Source organism: Rhyacophila brunnea, unplaced genomic scaffold (assembly GCF_057557595.1).
Source record: "Rhyacophila brunnea isolate RB1 unplaced genomic scaffold, BYU_Rbru_1.0 scaffold_24, whole genome shotgun sequence".
Taxonomy (NCBI): domain Eukaryota; kingdom Metazoa; phylum Arthropoda; class Insecta; order Trichoptera; family Rhyacophilidae; genus Rhyacophila; species Rhyacophila brunnea.
In genome coordinates, this window is record NW_028232904.1 from 11,454,986 (window position 1) to 11,474,557 (window position 19,572).

Genomic DNA, 19,572 nt, shown 5'->3' on the forward strand with positions numbered 1-19,572 from the left:
TATATTTTAAAAGATAAGCATTTTCTTATTTTTTAATAATATTTTAAGAAAATTAAGAAATATGGGTTAACTTTGGGAATCAAGTTTAGTCTGAACATAATTGTATAATATGTAAGATGCATAATTATGTCATTATGATGCCTTATCTTTTCTCCAAGTCAACATTTGAATACGTGTATTAAGGCTCTAAGTACCAAAAGGTAGTAATTGCCTGTGGTTACAAAATACTGAGTCATTGCAGTAATTGCATGAAGCAGACATTTTGAAAGATATGGTTTCACACTGTGAAGCAATCTCGACAGCTTACATAATTTTAGGAATTAAGGACTCGCGAGTGTCAACACACCGTCGTCAGCCATTTTATTTTGAATGCCGTTGATCACTGCAGTGGTACTTACACCATTATAAATAAAACACGCCAAAAGACTTACAACGTCGCCAGATTTAAATATTTTGTGACTTGCTTGAGGCACTTAGACCACAGTTGACGTTATTGGCGTTGGTATGTAGAACATTTTTCTATAAAAATGTCAGTTTTTATTTTTTTGGTACTTGGCGCCTTAATTGATACATGTATTCGTTTCATTATCAGATACAATATATCACAATCAGTGTATGTACGTGGCAGCGAAGAACTAGGAACTAAGAAGAGTGAAAATTATAGAAGCCTTCATCCAGCAGTAGATCCACCCTGGCTGATAATGATGATGGTATTAAGACTATAAGAATCGTAGTTTTAAAACCGGTACACAGATACCCGTGGATATAAAACTTTCGTAAATAATAATTCTTTTATTCCAATATCATAAAGATCTCAAAATACAATTTCTCCAAAATTTCGAATCAATTGAAAACTCCAATGGAAAATTTACCAAATACATTTCACTGTATAGCTTTAGATAACAATGAAATTTAATACACTCATAAGATGCGAAAAGACAGAACATCATAATGACATAAGTATAAATATTTCTACAAAGTCTACAGATTGTTCAGACTTTTTTGTTTATAGAGTACATTTATATATTAAAATGTCTAATTTATTATTTCCCTAGAATTGGCATTAATTAGCCTTGACACAAGCTTTCTTGACCTTTCGTTTACTGTGACGTCATATTGCGTTACCGTACCAGTGCCACGAAGACAAAAATAGATATACCGATTTTGCCAACATATAATATAGACTAACAAATAACATATTATGTTAGTCATTTTTTGCTATTTTGTCAATAATCGTAATAAGTAAAAAAATATGAAGCGGACAAAGTACATACAAAGTGAAATATAATATATTTTTAAGAATGTGTAACGTGTTTTGACACCACAGAATGAGAAAGGTTAAAAAAAAATTATCAGCATATCAATTCCGTGCATGGATAAAATCCCCTCCCGGTGCAAACTCACCAAATGCAGTCGGTACATTAACATTAGGATAAATTCAAATTTAATTAACAATTAAATGACATATTTCAAAACGTTATCATTTACATTTGGTGAATTTGATCGAAAGAATTTTTATTATATATTTATATAAAAGTATTTAAATTCATTAATATTTCTAGATATTATTATAAAAAATATGGATTGTAATAATTAGTGTTGCCAACTGTCTGGGGAATGAAAACTAGGAAATTATTTGATATTTAACGAGGTTAATAATTATTCCACGTTCTAGTTTATTTAATTGAAGCCTTCGAAAAAATCGTGTCCGAAAATTTGTACGTATGCAGTTCGCCGTGAAATGTTGTATCGGAAATATATGGTCATATATTAAAGACCGTCCAACCTCTTTGGGTCATACAGTACTGAGATAAAATTCATGTCTAGATAAAACACGGTTCTTGTCGGTATACAGGAAGTCGGCGGCAAACAAATTTTAAAAATAGCCGATATACTGGATTATGTGTTAGGTTAGGTTAGGATTTAATAAAATTGGGACATTATTGTCTGCAATGCTCCGCGAAAAACGCATATTTTTTTTCATTTTGGTGCTATAGAGATGGCCGTATAGTATATGGTCGTCTCTTTCCGAAAGCTCACGGCAAACCCAGCTATGGTGAAATGTAATACGTACAATTTACATGTAACCCGAAAAATACAGTATGAAGAATGAGAATGAGAGGTGATTTTTTTTAATGGTACCAGCTATCAATAAATTTGTACATATGAAATTTGTCATGAAATGTCCATAGACAAGTGCAATTTTTAAAACAATATTCGGTAACATAATGTAAATAGGTTAAAATAAGTGAATAATTGGTCGATCGCTTTTATTTTGATTTCCGGACATGACATTCGATTCCGAGACAATCTTACGACAGTTGGCAAGCCTGATTGGACCGAAATTTATTTTAGAACAAGCAGCATTTTCGCGAATTAATTTAATACATATTGTCACCGAAATACTACGACCATGCAACTTGACACAGTAATTCCCTCTTTAATCACCAGATAAGAATCATTACTAGGGCCCGGATTTATATGCTAGTGCATGTTTTGTTAGGGTGTATGCACAGCTATGAGAGTTGCACAGAAATCTGTTTTGAAAGACATAGAATCCAAAAATAGAATTTTATTGTGCATATAAATGCATATTTAAGACGTTAGAGTATATTTGAGACATTAGTGCATATTTCATAAATAAATGCATATTTTAGAGCTTTTGAATTTATAATTTTAGTTTTTTTTTTAATTATTTTATCGAAATATAACTAAGTTAGGAAGGTAGATAGTTTAGATGCACTTGCATTTTTAATACCATCTCCGAGCTGTGGATTTATCAGAAAAGGTGAAGTCAACTCTGGCACTTTTATTTAAAGTTTGCCCAATCACCTCTGTGGACGTTGAGAGGTCATTTTCCGCATATAAACAAAATACTGACAGATACCTATGCAGAAAAATTTTATGCCAGAGCATATTAATATTGAAAAAATATTGTATTTTTTTAAAGTTATGTTTGGTTTACATTGCATTTATTATTCAATTATTTGTACTTGTGAAAAAACTATTTTGCAAATTGTAATTGATTAACTTTATATTCATTGTTTTTGTTTTTTTGTTCTGCTATCGTATTATGTTGAAAAAATATTAACAAGTATTCGATTTTTTGTCAGTAATATTGGGTAAAGTGGGTGGGTATTTACAATTTTTTCCCACAAAAAATGTCAATTTTTAGCTGCATATTTCTTCGGTTTTAGTGCATACGTGTATGCATATAATCATGTTTTTTGTTGCATATAAATCCGCTCCCTAATCATTACGTACACTTGACATACTCAAATGGCATCAACACAATAACTAGATCCGACGCTACCTATAAAAAAAATGTTACTCACACCGGTAGACCAGGACACAGCATGGTAACAAAACACTCCTGTTTATACTCAAAACGTGAAAGCGGCCAGTTTCAGAGCTGCCAGACAACAATCACTTAATGACGTCCAGCGTTGTTTAAAGTTATTTAGTCGTAACGTTTAGATGACAATATGCGTATTTGACTTCTTCAATACCAAATGGTTGTATGTGACATTCAATTTTTTTAGATCGTCAGGGTATGCTGTTACGATTCGACATAAATAGTGCATACTAAACTTTGTCAGTCACACTTATTTGTTTTCATTGAACTAAGAATACAGTTTGCAGATGGTGCTGGTTAGTTTTTGAAATTCAATTAAGCCCTGACTCAAACCATAATAGTTTACGTATGCTATGGGCGATCCGACAAAATAATGCATACTTTTTCAGTCATACTTATTTGTTTTCGTTGAATTAAGAATACATAATTACAGATAGGGTTTGTTAGCTTTTTAAAATTCATCAAGCCCTGCCTAAACCAAACCATAATCGATAAAAAGTATTCTTCTATCTATAAAATATCTAAAATTATGTATAGTTTAACCTTATCACTGCCAGCCAATGTTTACTAGGTGGACACTTGTAGGCCAGCTATTTTGGGAATAAAATAAATCCTTTAAAAAATATGAAATAGGAACGGAATGATAAATATTTGCGAAAACTTACTAACACAACATGTTTATCAAGTCTATCGTGAATATTTTCACACTAAAATGAAATAAAACGTTTAGAAAATATACACAGAATGTTTATTCAGAAGTTATCACGTTCACAAGATGCCGCGAATATATTCGTGCATGGCCTGACGCGACATACATGCTTTGGCGAGTTAATTCGTCCGTGGCACGGATTAGGTTAATGGTATAATTTTAAATATTTCATAGATAAACGAATATTTTTTTATTATTATTATAGGTTAGGGTTTTAATTGAATTTTCAGAACTAACAAAACATTATATACACATTGTAATCTTAATTCAATGAAAACAAATACGTTTGACTGACAATGTTTAATGTGCACTATTTATGTCGGATCTTCAGCCCACCTCCACCCTTCCCCACTGTCAAATGCAGCGGTAAAGACATCGGGAGTGTATAAATAAATATAAGTAAACTTTCCTATTACGAAAACGTAACATACGACCATGTTATATTGAAGAAGGGACATTTGTTGTAAAGTTTTTTTTAAATCTAGGTGTTAAGTAAGTGTTTTAATACATATAGGTATAATTTTCATAAACAATAGCTGCCTATATGGATATGATTTGTTTTAGTACACGTGATATTAACAATTAAAGTTAGAAAAATACATCGTTGTTCATAGATACAGAATAGACCGAAATCAAATCGATAATGAATATATTATAATCTTTTTCGAAATTCACTTAAATTTACTAATTCAAGAAAATAAATGCTTCACCTTCGTCACACCAATTCATGTAGGTACTGAGTGATTTAAGATAAAAATAAAATTGATACAGAAACTGTCGTCGATGTCCTATTGTTTTCTATGAGGCTCACGACTGCAATTTGTCGTAACATCTAACCGTCATATTGTGCGGAGAGCCTCAATTTAACATTACCGATAACCGTAACGTAACCGATGTGCGTATAATATTCATAAATGGGATTAAGCCTGTCTTCTTTACGTGAGTACAAAAAAAACATAACCGCTGAACAATGACGTGTCTATTTACAAAAACCGTGGAATTATTATTAGTGGAAAATTAGGTTTTTGTGCGTGAAGCGTAGGTAACTACTGTTTGATTCTTTTTAATTAGAACAATTCTCTGACTAAGTCCACCGCTGAAGATGTTGCATATGGACACCACGTAGTGCATCCAAGAATTATTCCTCATTAGGTCTTTTTTTTCATATAATTTTGGCTCGTTTTAGAAGTTATAGATCATTTACATGGTGTGTGAAATTGCACGTAGAATAAGTAGTATATATAATTTGTTTAATTTTGACCAAAATATGTGTAAACGGTTTTTGTTATTAGAAGTGCATTCTGTTTGCATTTTTTGTAGAAATTTGTGTCGTGAAATTGTGCTAGCATGGAATTAGAGGTTCAGTCCACCTCCGTCCACCTCTACTTCCATCCACATTTTTGTAAAAGAATCACATTTGCCATGGTCTCCCTCGATTGGTAGCACGCTCGCCCGTCAGCCAAAGATCTGGGCGTTTCGTTGCTAACCGCTGCATTTTTTTATTTTTCAATTTTCGAACCAGCTATGATGGTTTTCGATACACATCAGCCGGATTCACTAATTGCTGTACCAGGCGTAAAAAGAGTTTCACTAGAAAAACAAGATGAATTTAAAATGAAAATGTATTATAAAATGTATTATAAAATAAATTATCTAATTACTTACTAAATAAATCATAAAACCAAAATTCTTCTGTGATATGGAAATACGCGTAATAATTGCGTTCAGTTAAGGCTATACTTCAGTTGAGGCATGGTCTGTGACTAGGCGATGCGCGGATTGTGCAAATGACGCAAGCCAAACGAAATATAATTTGTCATAAAAATTCAACATGCGTCCTTTTAATGTTATGTTTATTATTATATTCGTAATAATAATAGTATATTCATTGACATGTTTTCTTTTTCAAGTACATGCGGAACGTTTTTTAGTCATCTTTACACGATTTAAGAATGTATTCCTCCGACGCCATCACAAAACAAATTGACGTGCGAACAGGTCGACTATCGCTCTCCGACTGGCAACGCGGCCGAAATTACGTCCCACATACTGTTGAAAATTATTTGCCGTTTCACTTATGTACGCTCTTAAGTAATGAGGCAATGAAAAAAAATGATAACTATACATGGTTGCCGTAAGCACAAATTACACAAACAGACTCGCAGACTTGACAACTCACACCGACTGTCATAAATGTCATTTGGTAACATTATATTTCTGTCCAATCTGACTCGAAGATTGAGGTATATTTATATATTTTTATTTATTTATTTGAAAAAGACACGTTGAGTACATAACAAATTATTAATTCAGGACGTTCACAACATGACATTTAGAATCAGTTCAGAAAATCAGAAAAAAAAGGTGGAGGAAAAAAAAGAAAGCAAAAATAGTTTTATACAAAAGAAATAAAATTAAAAAAAAAACAACAATAATTCAAAAAATACAAATTAAACAATAAAATAGAATTTAAAAAACAGAATATAATATAATGGATCGCCAAAAATATCTACATCTGTAGGGAGTGCATTAACCAGCCGCACAGCCCTCGCTATTGGTGCCTGGTAAGCCTGACATGAGGAAACAGCTTTCACCCAAAATAGGTCATCGCTGCTGCGACCACGCATGTAATTGACGGCTGCGTAAAAATTTAAATTTTCTAGAATATCGGGATTGAAAATGATACCATGTGAGAGCAGGGAAAAATGCTTTAAGAGCTGAAGTGACCTACGAGCTTCAAGAGAATGAAAGGCGAGCATGCCTTGAAGAAAGTTAGTCGGAAAAGATTCGTTTGAGAAGGTGTGAAAAGGAAAATAATTATAAACTTTAAAATAGAGAAGACGAAGAAATTTTTTCTGAACACGCTCTAAAACAAGCTTATAGGAAACCTCATAAAGACTCCAGATGATGGAGCCATACTCAAAAATACTCCGTACTAACGACACATAGAGTGCACGTAAAACAGTTGGATTCTTGAATGACTTGGCTTGTCTCATGACGAATCCTAGAAGCTTTGGCTTGAAGGCATGAGCTTCCACATACGACATGCAATACGAATGCTGTCAGTTGGAGAATTGCTTTTATAACGATAGTCACCTTACTTTATTCAATATTTCAGGAGATAATAATAATAATAAGCTAACATGTACAATTATGGTCCTCGTCATCCGAGGGTAATTGGGATCGAAAAAATACCTCTTAAAGCGAATCTGCGTAAAACGGGGATCAAAATTACTTAGTAAACGGGTTTAATTGGGATTAGGATTAGGATTAAAAGAAAAAGACATATGAGCCAGACAGAAATAGCGTAGGAGTGTGAGATTGAAAGATTGAATTGAATGATTACTGTAAGCTATTGCGCTTGTGTTTTTATAGTTTTTTTTTTGCATATCCATGCAAATTCGTAACTGCGTGGACTCGGATAATGACCCCCTGTATGTAGTAACTTGTTATGTACTCCAAATTGAATCTCTGATAGTTTGCGAAAATATTTAAAGTAAAAAAATAAGTTTAGTATGGTCACAGTTACTTATATGTAGATGTGTTTTGGTACCTGAATTGTTGTAATTGCTATTTACGGTTGATGATTGCTCAAGACAATCGGCGTGATCGAGTCTGCCTGTGTATTAAGAACAATAGACACTTAGATAAGTATATGTCCTCGTTTCATGAGATCGGTGTAACGTTTAATCAACTGGTATACTAAAAATGTGTAATACTCTGTGCGTTGTGACGTTTATTAAGTAAACAAACGGGAGCAATCCTTTTGAGTTTCAAATGTATTTGTATATTTCGTCGCTTAAGAAACAACACCGCGGAAGTCACTTAATTAAAATTTTCAGGGGAAACAAAAAACATCTCAAAAAATTGAAAATTGATACCTTTTAACTTATTTTTTTTGTGTTTTTTTGAATTTTTCCATAGAAGGAACACGGTGTAGGATTTTTTTACCTACCGAATGTTATTCAAAACTCAAAACCGCCAAATGGGGACTTACGCGGTTGTTTCTTAAAAGACGATTTGTTAAAAAATGAAATCTTGTATGAAAGAATACCGCAGTGACGACGGCGTTTAACGTTTACCTTGACAATTTCTGAACACGATTACCATGACAGTAAACCAAAATATATGCCAGTTCTCCACAGTGCATCAACAAAATGATAATAGCAGTCTTATCCTTGGCGGTGATGCTTTCGTTCCTTATCACAAATACAATTAACAAATCAACGAAATAAATCGCCGGATAAACCTCGCCGACAGACACTATTTCGGTCTCCGAAGCCACTCTCAAGGAAAACCATAACAACTCTTTATAAAACTCTCCTGCGGCCAGTATTAATACATGGATAATGCTGGCAACTCGACAAACAGGATGAGAGAAATATTAATATCTTTGAGAGGAGAGGAATGTTTGAATCCTTGGGGCTGTTTAAAATGGAAAATGGAAGTCATGGTATAATAAAGAGCTGTACATATTTAATGGGGGATATTAATTGTTGAAACGTCGATTCACTGACGACATGACTAGCTCTGACTAAAATTATTTGAATTTGCTATTAATTTTTTTTAATGTGGATTGAGGTGATTAAAATTAATCAGCGCTCTGTGGCTTCCTTATTTAACACTACAGCACTCATTACAATATCTCATCTAAGTCTGTATTATTATTCTTTCAACTTCTTATAATCATCCAAAAGGCAATCTTCGCCACCGATGTATAGATAATTAAAGGATCACTATCCGATTTTTGTGCACGGTTGTTATCGCTTCAACCATCACGAATAAAAAAAAAAATCCATTCTTCCAAACATGAAAGAATACTCGGCTTTTAAAAACAAATATCTCTGGCACCGAAAGCGGAAAGCATTCGCTCCAGAAACTGGTAATATTAATTTTAGCACTGTCCACCACGTCACTAAATACGAATTGTCATTGCGTTAACTAAACCATGTCAGTCTCTAGTGCAGTAGCAGTATTTTCTGAGTTGCGGCTGACTGTCATAGATACAGCGGGCCTGGTCTCCGTACTTGTTGATCCTCGATATGTCGGATAACTTCACGGAGATGTGGTTCAAGTCCAGGTTGTGCGAGAGACTGGCTTCGAAGAGAGAACCTCCTGGGAGTAAACGGACCTGTGATATAACAATACAATTAGTGTTAATGAAAGCAGATTTTAAAGAAAATCATCTTCTATTTAGACAGAAAACCGGAAAATGGTTACTAAAATTAATGATTAAATACACTGTAATTAAGTTAAATAATGTGTGCGTTGTGTTTTTTCTGTTTTGTTGTAATCTCAGTGTTTCTAGCATTAGGTATCAATGTGGACAGGTAGCTTTTCACTCACCTGATTATAAAAACGAGGGGAACATTAAATTGATTGTTACCTTTATTTGATAAAGTTTGGTAATGCCGACAGTCTTAGCGGAGAGGTCAGGCATGAAGCCATCCTTGTCGATTGTCTGCTTGAAGCCGATGATGGCGTCTGTGGCCGCCAGACTCGTCACCCACTCCATCTTGTCTAGGCTCAACTCAGAGCAACGGTCACTGAAACACACAACAAATAATATTTTTCATACATAATTCTGAGAAAATATATTATAACCAATAGAAAAAATCTTTGGAAAATGGCATTTAATACTCACTGAAGCGCTTTCCAAATTGAGCTACTATTGGCGATCCGCTTTTGTATTTTAAATCATAGTAGGTACAGTAAAACCTCCTTAATAAAAACACGGATAATTCGAAATTCGCCATAATTTGAAATTTTTGCAAAAAAAAGTCCCTTGAACATTATTTTCATATAAAACCATACCTTTAATTCAAAATTCGTAATTCGAAATGATTTCACAGTCCTGGCATACAAAAATATTCAATAAATCGTAATAAAGTACACTATTTCATGAGCCAGTCATTGAAAATTGTGACAGATTTTTCTTAAAACATCATAAATTACTTATTTTAAGAAGGTAATATAAATAATCCTGACATTTTATGACCCATTAACACACACGTAATCGGAAATTTCGTAGGCACATCTATGAACATAAACAAAATTAATAAAAATCAAAAACAAAAAAATTCAAAATTTTTATATTTTTCCCTCATACATTTCATATTTTGTAATTCGATTTTTTTTCGATTTTCGGTACCGTGGAATTCGTATTAACAAGATTTGTATTACTTTAATTACTAACCGACGTCACGGATCACTCCAAGATGTTTTGATTTGAGGAAGCGGAAGGCAATTGATACCTTCGAAATGTAGTGTTGACACCATATGTTTATTATTTCTTGGACAATACACAGGATGAATCAGTCAGAGAGAATGGTGATGTTGTCTAGCCTCCAGGCATAAGAAGAGCACCGGCGAGCTAGAGTGACCAAGTGAACTTAGTGGGGGTAGTCTTCATTCCGCCCTGAGAAAAGTAGAGGAACGTGAGGGGTGGACGCAGAAGATGGCCGCATTTCAAAGTGGTCACGATTCACGGTCTCGAAGGCAAAAATCCCTATTGCCTTTAGGATTTGAAGAATATTACCTGAACGGGGAGACGTATTTGTTGATGTTGTCCACAAGGGTGCTCGCCAGCCGCTTGGCAATGGGATCCGTGAGAGAGACGGGCCGCCACGTAAGGCAAGCGCACCAATGCGGCTCTATGCCCGCCTGTCCACAGGTTCTGTTCACCGATATCTGAAATGAAACAACATTTTATAATACAGGATCTAAAACTTTAAGAACCCTGGTAATTTCTTTCGCTAAATACGTATTTTATTTTTAGGACTAATTGTTCTGATGACGGTTATCAAAAATTGTGTTGAAATGCTGGCAGTTTTTGACAGATGTGGGCGATACGACGGTCGTGTGAAGTTAACAACAAATAAATCCGTGCAATGAATTAACTTGCAGCCATTCACGTATTAAATGGACGAAGAATGTGAAGAATAAAAAGATACCAGGCCGCATACATTTAAGTCTGTCAGAATCCTGTCGTACAAATTTTATTCTTTCGTAATAAACAAATAAATACACATGGAAGTGATGGTAAAATTAACTCAAAGTACATTGGTATAAGGGTCAATTTGTATACATCATTATTGGTTTGTTTTCTCTCCCCAATGATACTGTACTTAAAACTGATCAATGTAGATACATAATTGCAATAAGGGTGATTCTTAAACATTTTTGACAAATTTTGTGTTCAGATATTGTATAAAATAGCATCTTTTACCTATGGCAGGGGTCAGCAGTTTGTCAAGTGAGAAGAGCCAAATTGTCAAGAAAACAAGATTACAAAGGTACCAGAGAGCCGCATATATGTAATATACATATGCATAATTATGGATATGGATTTTATGGGGAAAAAAAAAAGGCGTCTATGCATCTCTTTTGACAGCTTTACTATATCTGGCAAATAGCTATTTATTTTTAATTGAATGTAAATTATCATCCATTATTCTGCTTCTAAGTTTATTTTTTATTTTGTTCATAAATAAGAACGTTTGTTTTTTGTAGAGCCAAAGATTGTCAGAATACCAAAAGCTAGTTTATTTAACGCTTCATATGTTTCAGGCAAACTATTCCTTGTAACAAATATTATTGTTTCTATTTTAGGCAGTTGTTTTATAGCTGTCCACTTGTGCTGATAAATCAAAACTCATAAGTTATAAGGCTGCTTGAGATGGGGTGAAATCGGAGTTTATAACTAAAGAGCCGAAAAATATATGCAAAGAGCCGCATGCGGCTCGCGAACCGGTTATGCCGACCCCTGACCTATGGCAATACTTGTAGCTAATTTAACTGCTATGAGACCTTTTTTATCAGCTTCACTTTTATATATTTAAGCTCTGTTTAGTAGAGAAGGCTATCTTTTCATACTTTAACACCTAATACCTCCTAACCTAACCATGATGGCCGCACGGCTTAAGCGTCAGACTATAGAGTCGTGGGTCCCAGGTTCGAATCCTGGGTCTGGCAAGTACACATATTGTTTTTCAATTTGTGTATGAGTCAGAGTATGGATCTAATAGGTTGAGCAAGTGGCTGACATCCATTTCTCGTAAAAACAAAATCCGTTAATACAAACCTCCACACTGTGGGCCCCATATGATCTTATTAGATCGGACATGGTCGGAAAAAAAAATAAATGTGGGTATGCTAGGGTGAAATTGAACCACATATCAATACATAACTTTTTGTGATCACAAACAATCTACCACAAATCAATCATCAGAGCAGTCGGTCTCGAAACTAACAAATTAACTTACAGGTCCAAAGAGCGACAGCGACCTCGGAGGAAATTTACTTTTGACGTCGTAATTCTCATTAGGGTTCATCCCGAGGATGTCCATGAGTGTTGCGTGGATGTCAAAGGGCGTGGTCAGCCGCTTCGTGTTGTCCTTGAAGTGATCAAGAGCGCCGGGACGGACGGAATCCAGGTCGGGCGGCAGCACAAACGAGAACCACGGAAGACGTTCCTCCTGTTTGCCTTGTAGCGTATTTCGGATACTGGCGAATCTGAAGTTAAAATTAATATAAACAGTAGAGCATTTTATTAATCCACATCACATGGCAACCCCGCAGTCCAATGATGACACAACACATCTATCTGATTATCTCATGCCTCTGGCGTTTCAGTGATGTGTTTCATTAATTCTTACCAGAAGTCCTACACTACCCCTATCATTGGGTAGCATTAGGAAGTCGTATAATTGATGTAAATGAAAAACAGGCTATCCTGAAATTATCAGGTATGAAATAAATTGTCAAATCGCTTATTGACAAGGGCAGATATTTACAAATAATACGTGCACGTATGTCGCCTGAGATGGCCGAGCGGTAAAGTCATGGGTCTCAGGGTCAAATCCCGGTTCTGGCAAAATCATGTAGGTTGAGCAAATGGCCAACATTCGCCAACATTAATTTCTTGTAAAACAAATCTGTTACGAAACCTCTTCGTGAGGCGGCCAAGATCCACGCCAGATTGTAGCCAATTAAAAAAAAATCATCTGTCAACAAACTGGCATGTTTCAAGGCGCCAAATTACAAAATATTGTTTATTCTATGGGATATGTTAATACTCGATTGCTAAGCTTCTCCATATGCCTTCACGATGTGAAAACATGGATACTGAAGACAAGATAGAAAAACGCATGCACGGCCAAGCATACAAACGCCTCTATGCCAATAGAGCTGCACATCTAGTATAGGCTCTCGACGTTATATATTTCGCGTAGGAGTGCCCACAATCTGGAGTCACTGTAAAAATCAAAATACAAAGAAATCTTTCTATTGTTACAATCAAACTCTTTGAAAGTGTCAAACCATACCTGTGACCGTGATCTGACATGAGAATAAGGATTGTGTTATCGAGTATCCCTGAAGACTTGAGCTCCCGGAGCCACTCGGCAAGGTCATCGTCGGCCGCTTGGATCAGATTGTAGTTGTCATGCGACAGCTCGCCGTGGAAACCAAATGCGAACCTTGGCGAATCCTGATACGTGTTCATGAACTGAAAGAAAACATGCAACACTGTTAACGGCAAATTATTTTTTTTTACATGCAAAGTAAAACAGTGATGAAGGGTGGTGTTAGGCTGTGAGGATCCGACATAAATAGTCATACTTATTTGTTTTCATTGTACTAAGAATACATATTGCAGATGGTGTTGGTTAGTTTTTAAAATCACAAGCAGTCTAGGATGTGTCCGGAAACTTGTACGTATGCAGTTCGCCGTATCACACTTCACCGTGAAATGTTGTATAGGAAATATATGGCCGTATATTAATCCTTTCAACGCCGACGGCACACCTGTTGTGTCCTCATTGGACTATTACATATACATTAGTTAGATATAATTAGCATGTTATTTAAATGTGGTAATTAAATGCTCCGCGGTGAAGAAGTTAAAGATCGTCCAACCTCTTTGGGTCATATAGTGCTGACATAAAATTCATGTCTAAATAAAACACGGTTCTTGTCGGTTTACACTTTATAGGAAGCCAGGACAAACAAATTTTGAAAATAGCCGATATACTGGATTATTTGTTAGGTTAGGTTAGGTTTTTAATCTTGAATTCATGAATTTCGCCAAAATCAGCGATGAAAATTGAATTAATGTTCATATTGAATCTAATAAAATTGGAAACGGTATGGTGTATCGAAACGGTCATCTCTTTTCGATAAGAAAGCTCACGGCGAACTGTGGCACGGTGAAATGTTTTACGTACAATTTACATGTAACCAGTCTAGGGAGCGTATATTTATGCCATCCCAAAGTGCTTGTATAGCCGGTATCTGTGAAATCGTTTTCCTCAGCATCCATACTGTGTCGCCCAGATCCCAGAGGTAGGAGTGTACTAGCACGGATGCGGAGAGTAAATTTATACAAGAACCGACAGAAACCAATCGCTACATTCAACGAAATACTTAACTCCGAGTAATGATATAGGTATTTCATTTGTGTGTTAGTGAGTTGAAATCTCAATAAAGCAATTGAATTATTATTCTGATGGGCGTACCTGCTTAGTATAATCGAGCATAAGTTTATGCCTGGGGATATGTCCGTTGCAGTACTTTGTCCAGCGGTCCTGTTTGGGTTCAGTGTGGATGAGGTACGAGCGCATGTAGTGATCGGTGGGCCGCGTTCCGAAACCCTTCAGCCGGTACGTGAAGATTCCCACATTCGGCGTGTCCTCGTGGAACGCAGTCACATAACTGAACAAATAAATATGCATTATAATCTAATAATACATCAAAGAAAATGGGCCTGACTAGTAAATTGACAATAATTGTTCGGAAAAGCGCATTTCAAAAGTTAATTTTGTTTATAATGTTATGTAAAACTAAATAATAACCATGTTGCGTAGATGACGGTACAATTATTAACAAGACAACATCGGTTTTGAACATCGAAATTGCAGTCATTTTTTAATTGACAATATTTTTTAATATATCAATCGTTGGACAAATCTAGTCATCCAGTGGTATCCAAGAAGTACAAAACGTCCACAACGAGGCCGCTGGATCGATGAAATGATAAAGTTCTGCAGAAGTACGTGGCAATGCAATGCACAGGACCGAGAGAAGTGGAAGCAGCTTGAAGAGGCCTTCATCCAGCAGTGGATAGATTCAGGCTAATGATGATGATAATATTATCAATTAAAAAATATTAGGTAAAAAAAGAATGAAACATGCACAATATAAAGTGAACAATTATAGGTAACAAAATCAATTAATAATTAATTGGTTACGTTATCAGTGTTTTAATTGAATAAATGCATTCACCGTAAAAAAACGAACTATGTACTCATTTTGAGCTTCCGATTTTCAATACGACATGTCAGATAGTAGTATAAAATGACAACCTCGCGTCTCGTTGACTCTTTAAGAATGAGATTGGAGAGACAGTTAGCACATTTACGTGTAAACAGTTATTGTCATGGTAGTTTAAAATAAGCACTATTGCGGACAATAATTCCGTGCATGTGTACAGGCGCTGTTATTCTACAAAACTATTTAAATCTAAAATCACCACATTGGTGTACTATGAGTTTTAAAAAGAAATAAATGCATTTTCCTCACTAATAACCAAGAAATATAATCTGAAACACGACACTGCCACTTATCTGTCAAACTAATAGAAGTCTGATTGTCATTTGTTTTCTTTCGCAAACCGATTATACTTTATTTGACATATCAGTATATGTTGTAGAAATACTTATATACAAAAGTATTACTATGAATTTTCCCTAAGACGATGTGTCCTCTGTGTGTATGTTTATGTATAAATTAAATTCAAAAGTAACCTAATATGCCGTATATGTGACTATACAATATACAACATCCAATTTAGTACTTGATTGATTACTCAAAGGGATGGTCCGCATACACAGCATCTATGGATCGACCGCAAGCCACGGATACGGTACAGATACAGATATTATTTCTTAGAGCTATATACGTGACATAGAAGTATACCCATTTTCACTAAAGTGTTTCCAGACGAGAGGATAGACATTGACGTAGTTTGCTTTACTACCCATCCTCTTCCTGGTCTCCGGCAACTCCAGCTCGGTGCTGCCGGTCAGAATGGGGATCAAGGCTTGCGGAGTACCATCTCCTACAATATTGTACCTGAAACAAATAAACAACTATTATGTAACCACAGAATAGCACCTTTTTTCAAGAAATGAAAATATAATTAATATTAAATTCTACAGGTTTTTTTTAAAAAGGTTTGTCGATAGCTATTTCGGTTGTAACACCATTATCAAGACTATTCAGATAGGCCGTTTGCCTTTGCTTAAATACTATACGTGTATAGATAGAGACAGAATACATTTTCTTATTCGTTCCAGCAATATTATGAATTTTTTACATTATTATTAATTGTAATATTATTAATACTTTGAAAACCCTAAGTGGGTTTTTTAAAATGAATATCAAACTCGCATAGCATCAGTAACAATGAAACGCCACAATGTTTGCATATATGTAATAAAGGTCTAAAATTAAATTTACTTGAACAGTTGGAAATTAATCGCGAATTATCCAAAAGTAATCACATAATTAATGAAAATTTGGTAATGTATTCGTCGCCACTATTAAATATAATCTAAACACACGATTAAGACAATTATACTAATAATATTTTAATTGATTAATAATGTCAATAAATAACCATGGAACACTGTAATTTTGATAAATTTTGAAAATTTCGATATCCATTTTAAAAAACCCACTTAGGGTTTTCAAAGTATTAATAATATTACAATTAATAATAATGTAAAAAATTCATAATATTGCTGGAACGAATAAGAAAATGTATTCTGTCTCTATCTATACACGTATAGTATTCAAGCAAAGGCAAACGGCCTATCTGAATAGTCTTGATAATGGTGTTACAACCGAAATAGCTATCGACAAACCTTTTTAATAAAAAAAAATATAAAAAAAAAAAACCTGTAGAATTTAATATTAATTATATTTTCATTTCTTGTAAAATGGAATTCTACCAAGTAAATGCTAACTCAATTAATAAGCACCTTTTTTCTTTGAATAGAACAAATTTGTGAGAAAACTATGCCACAATATAACTTCTGTGAATATTGCCGAATTTGATATTGATAATAATAATGTTGTCATTTGAGATCTGGGATCACTGCACTAATGTTTAATGTTATGAGCGAATTAAGTTATATAATACCATTGAAGGTGGCAAAATGGTGGGTTGCGTGACAACATCAGCCGCACGACATTATCATAATCCCCCCCCCCCCCCCCCTAATCTAGATATTTTTCAGCGAAGACTAAAAATATCTATAAAATATCATGAAGACTAAAAATATGGTCACCACAGAATATATTGATGAGATAGAAATGCAAAAGCCGAAGACTGAAGCCAGTTTTGGTTTACTTAATGACATAAAATGCAAGAAATACAAAGCCCGCTTGCTGTCCCCACATGTTACCAATATTAAATAAGTTTACGTGCACATTATGATACAAATTTAATCAGTCAATATTATTCACCCTTCCAAGACGTGCGCCTTCAGCTCATCCTTCATAACTGCGTAGCTCTTGGGCAGCTTCCTGATGAAAGTGTTCCTGGAGAGCGAGTCGAAGCCGAACATGAGGACATTGTAGCGCATGGCCTGGCCGTTGGGCTTGTCCCAAGACAGCCGAGACTTTATCTCCTTGCTGTCCCTGATGCCCAACAACGAACCTGACCAACTGAAAAGGGAAACGAACATTTATTTTAAAAGTTCACATAAATAACTGTGTGACCGAGACATAATTTGACGGCTTAATCTGCAAACTGGCTAACTCCACTTGGGCAAATTGTTCAGGAAGTAGAAAAAACTTAATAATTTAACTATCGAGCGGAATTTAACAATTCCAAAAATACACTTGGAGAATTTAATTTTTTATAAATAAGCTCCACTATGAATTAATACATTATTTTAGGTTCCCTTTTATATATTGGAAATTTGGCACCTGCAGTTAGCTGTTCTGTGTGAAGAACGATAATGCATTTATTTGTAGGTTTAGGAGTTTGAAATTTTGTGTGAGCATAGAAAACAGGGTCTAGGACGATTTTGCGCCAGAACAACTGGGTGAATAAAATTCGAATAGACGTTCGTGAATTATAGGTACTTTTAAAATACATATTATTTATATTTAATTTATTTTATTATTATTTAATACTTGGTGAGAATTTAAATATGGACACGTAGATAATGATTAAATTGTGCATATGTTTAAGTTCCAATGAGAAGAGGGTTCTTTTATTTTTATATAAAGCCTCAAGAATGATAATTCTCAATCAGCAATAAAAAACATTACGTTAAGGCCGTACATCAGTTGAGGCACGGTCTAAAAAGATCGTTGCTAGGCGATGCGCGGATTGCGGGTCGCGGGTGCAAATGACGCCTGTCAAACGAAATATTATTTGTCATATAAATCTAACATACGTCCATTTTATGTTCTGTTTATTGTTCTATTAGTAACAATAATAATATATTCATTGACATGTTTTCTTTTTAAAGTAAATGGGTAACGTTTTTAGTCATCTTTACACGATTTAAGAATTAATTGGCCCGTCGCCATCACGAAGCAAAGTGACGTGTTTCTAGCTCGACGTTCCCTCACTGAATGCGAGCGAGTCCAAAATTTCGTCGCGCCTACAGTTGAAAATTATTTGCCGTTTCACTGATGCGTCACCTTAAGAGCAAAATGAATTAAAACTACCAAGTAGTAACTATTATAGATAATATATAATAGAAACTGATTAAAATTCTTCGTCTACTTTCTGTATAAAATCGTAACGTACGTCTATTTATTTCATTAGACAGAGCGGCGCCCAATTATCCTGGCGCCCAGTTATCCCATTTCCTAGAAAACATGCTTTATAGCAAAATGCCATCAAAATCTCATTTTTGGTCAAAAATGCAATTTGCGGATTAAGCAGTCGAATTGTCACCAGCAAAACGAAACTGTGCGATCTGGAGAATGCTGTCTTATTCAACAACACTATCGGAGTCATTCAAGAGACGGTCCTAAGTATTTTTTTACATGAAATTATTTACAATTCAGTCATAAACATTAACTTATATGGAAATTTATGATGGAAACACCATAAGATTGGCAAAGGAGCAGCTGGAGGACACTCGTGAAGTAGCGCCCAGAAAGATAAACAAAAATTTAGAAATGAAATTAACTTACGATTCTATGACAGTGGTAGCTTTGTCTTCGCCCTGACAGCTGACTTCTACGAAATCGCTATCTTTCAAAGTGTAGCCGGCGCCATTTTTGACGATCACAGGGTCTCCCAAGGTATTTGAGAAATCTGTCTCCCACAGGACATCAGTGTAGTGACACGTTACAGACCGCATACGTGATAAGAGTTCGGGTTTCAACCGACACGTGTGACCCTGAAATTATATTCAACTATATACTACGCTCATAATGTCGAGGGTCCCAAGTTCGAATCCTGGGTCTGGCAAATACA

At 35.0% G+C, this 19,572-nt stretch overlaps 1 protein-coding gene across 1 annotated transcript in view; it reads right to left on the reverse strand.

Moving 5' to 3' along the window:
* Positions 1-7,449: 7,449 nt before the first annotated feature.
* Positions 7,450-19,572, reverse strand: part of LOC147069033 (uncharacterized) — a 37,530-nt gene continuing 25,407 nt past the window's right edge. Inside the window, exons 4-12 of the mRNA XM_085950965.1 lie at positions 19,287-19,495; positions 17,595-17,795; positions 16,041-16,196; positions 14,582-14,777; positions 13,391-13,572; positions 12,329-12,578; positions 10,603-10,754; positions 9,451-9,610; positions 7,450-9,195 (exon numbers count right to left, since the gene is read on the reverse strand). Of these exons, the coding sequence (XP_085807091.1) occupies positions 9,016-9,195; positions 9,451-9,610; positions 10,603-10,754; positions 12,329-12,578; positions 13,391-13,572; positions 14,582-14,777; positions 16,041-16,196; positions 17,595-17,795; positions 19,287-19,495 (1,686 nt within the window). The 3' untranslated portion in view covers positions 7,450-9,015. The remainder of the gene's footprint in view (positions 9,196-9,450; positions 9,611-10,602; positions 10,755-12,328; positions 12,579-13,390; positions 13,573-14,581; positions 14,778-16,040; positions 16,197-17,594; positions 17,796-19,286; positions 19,496-19,572) is intronic.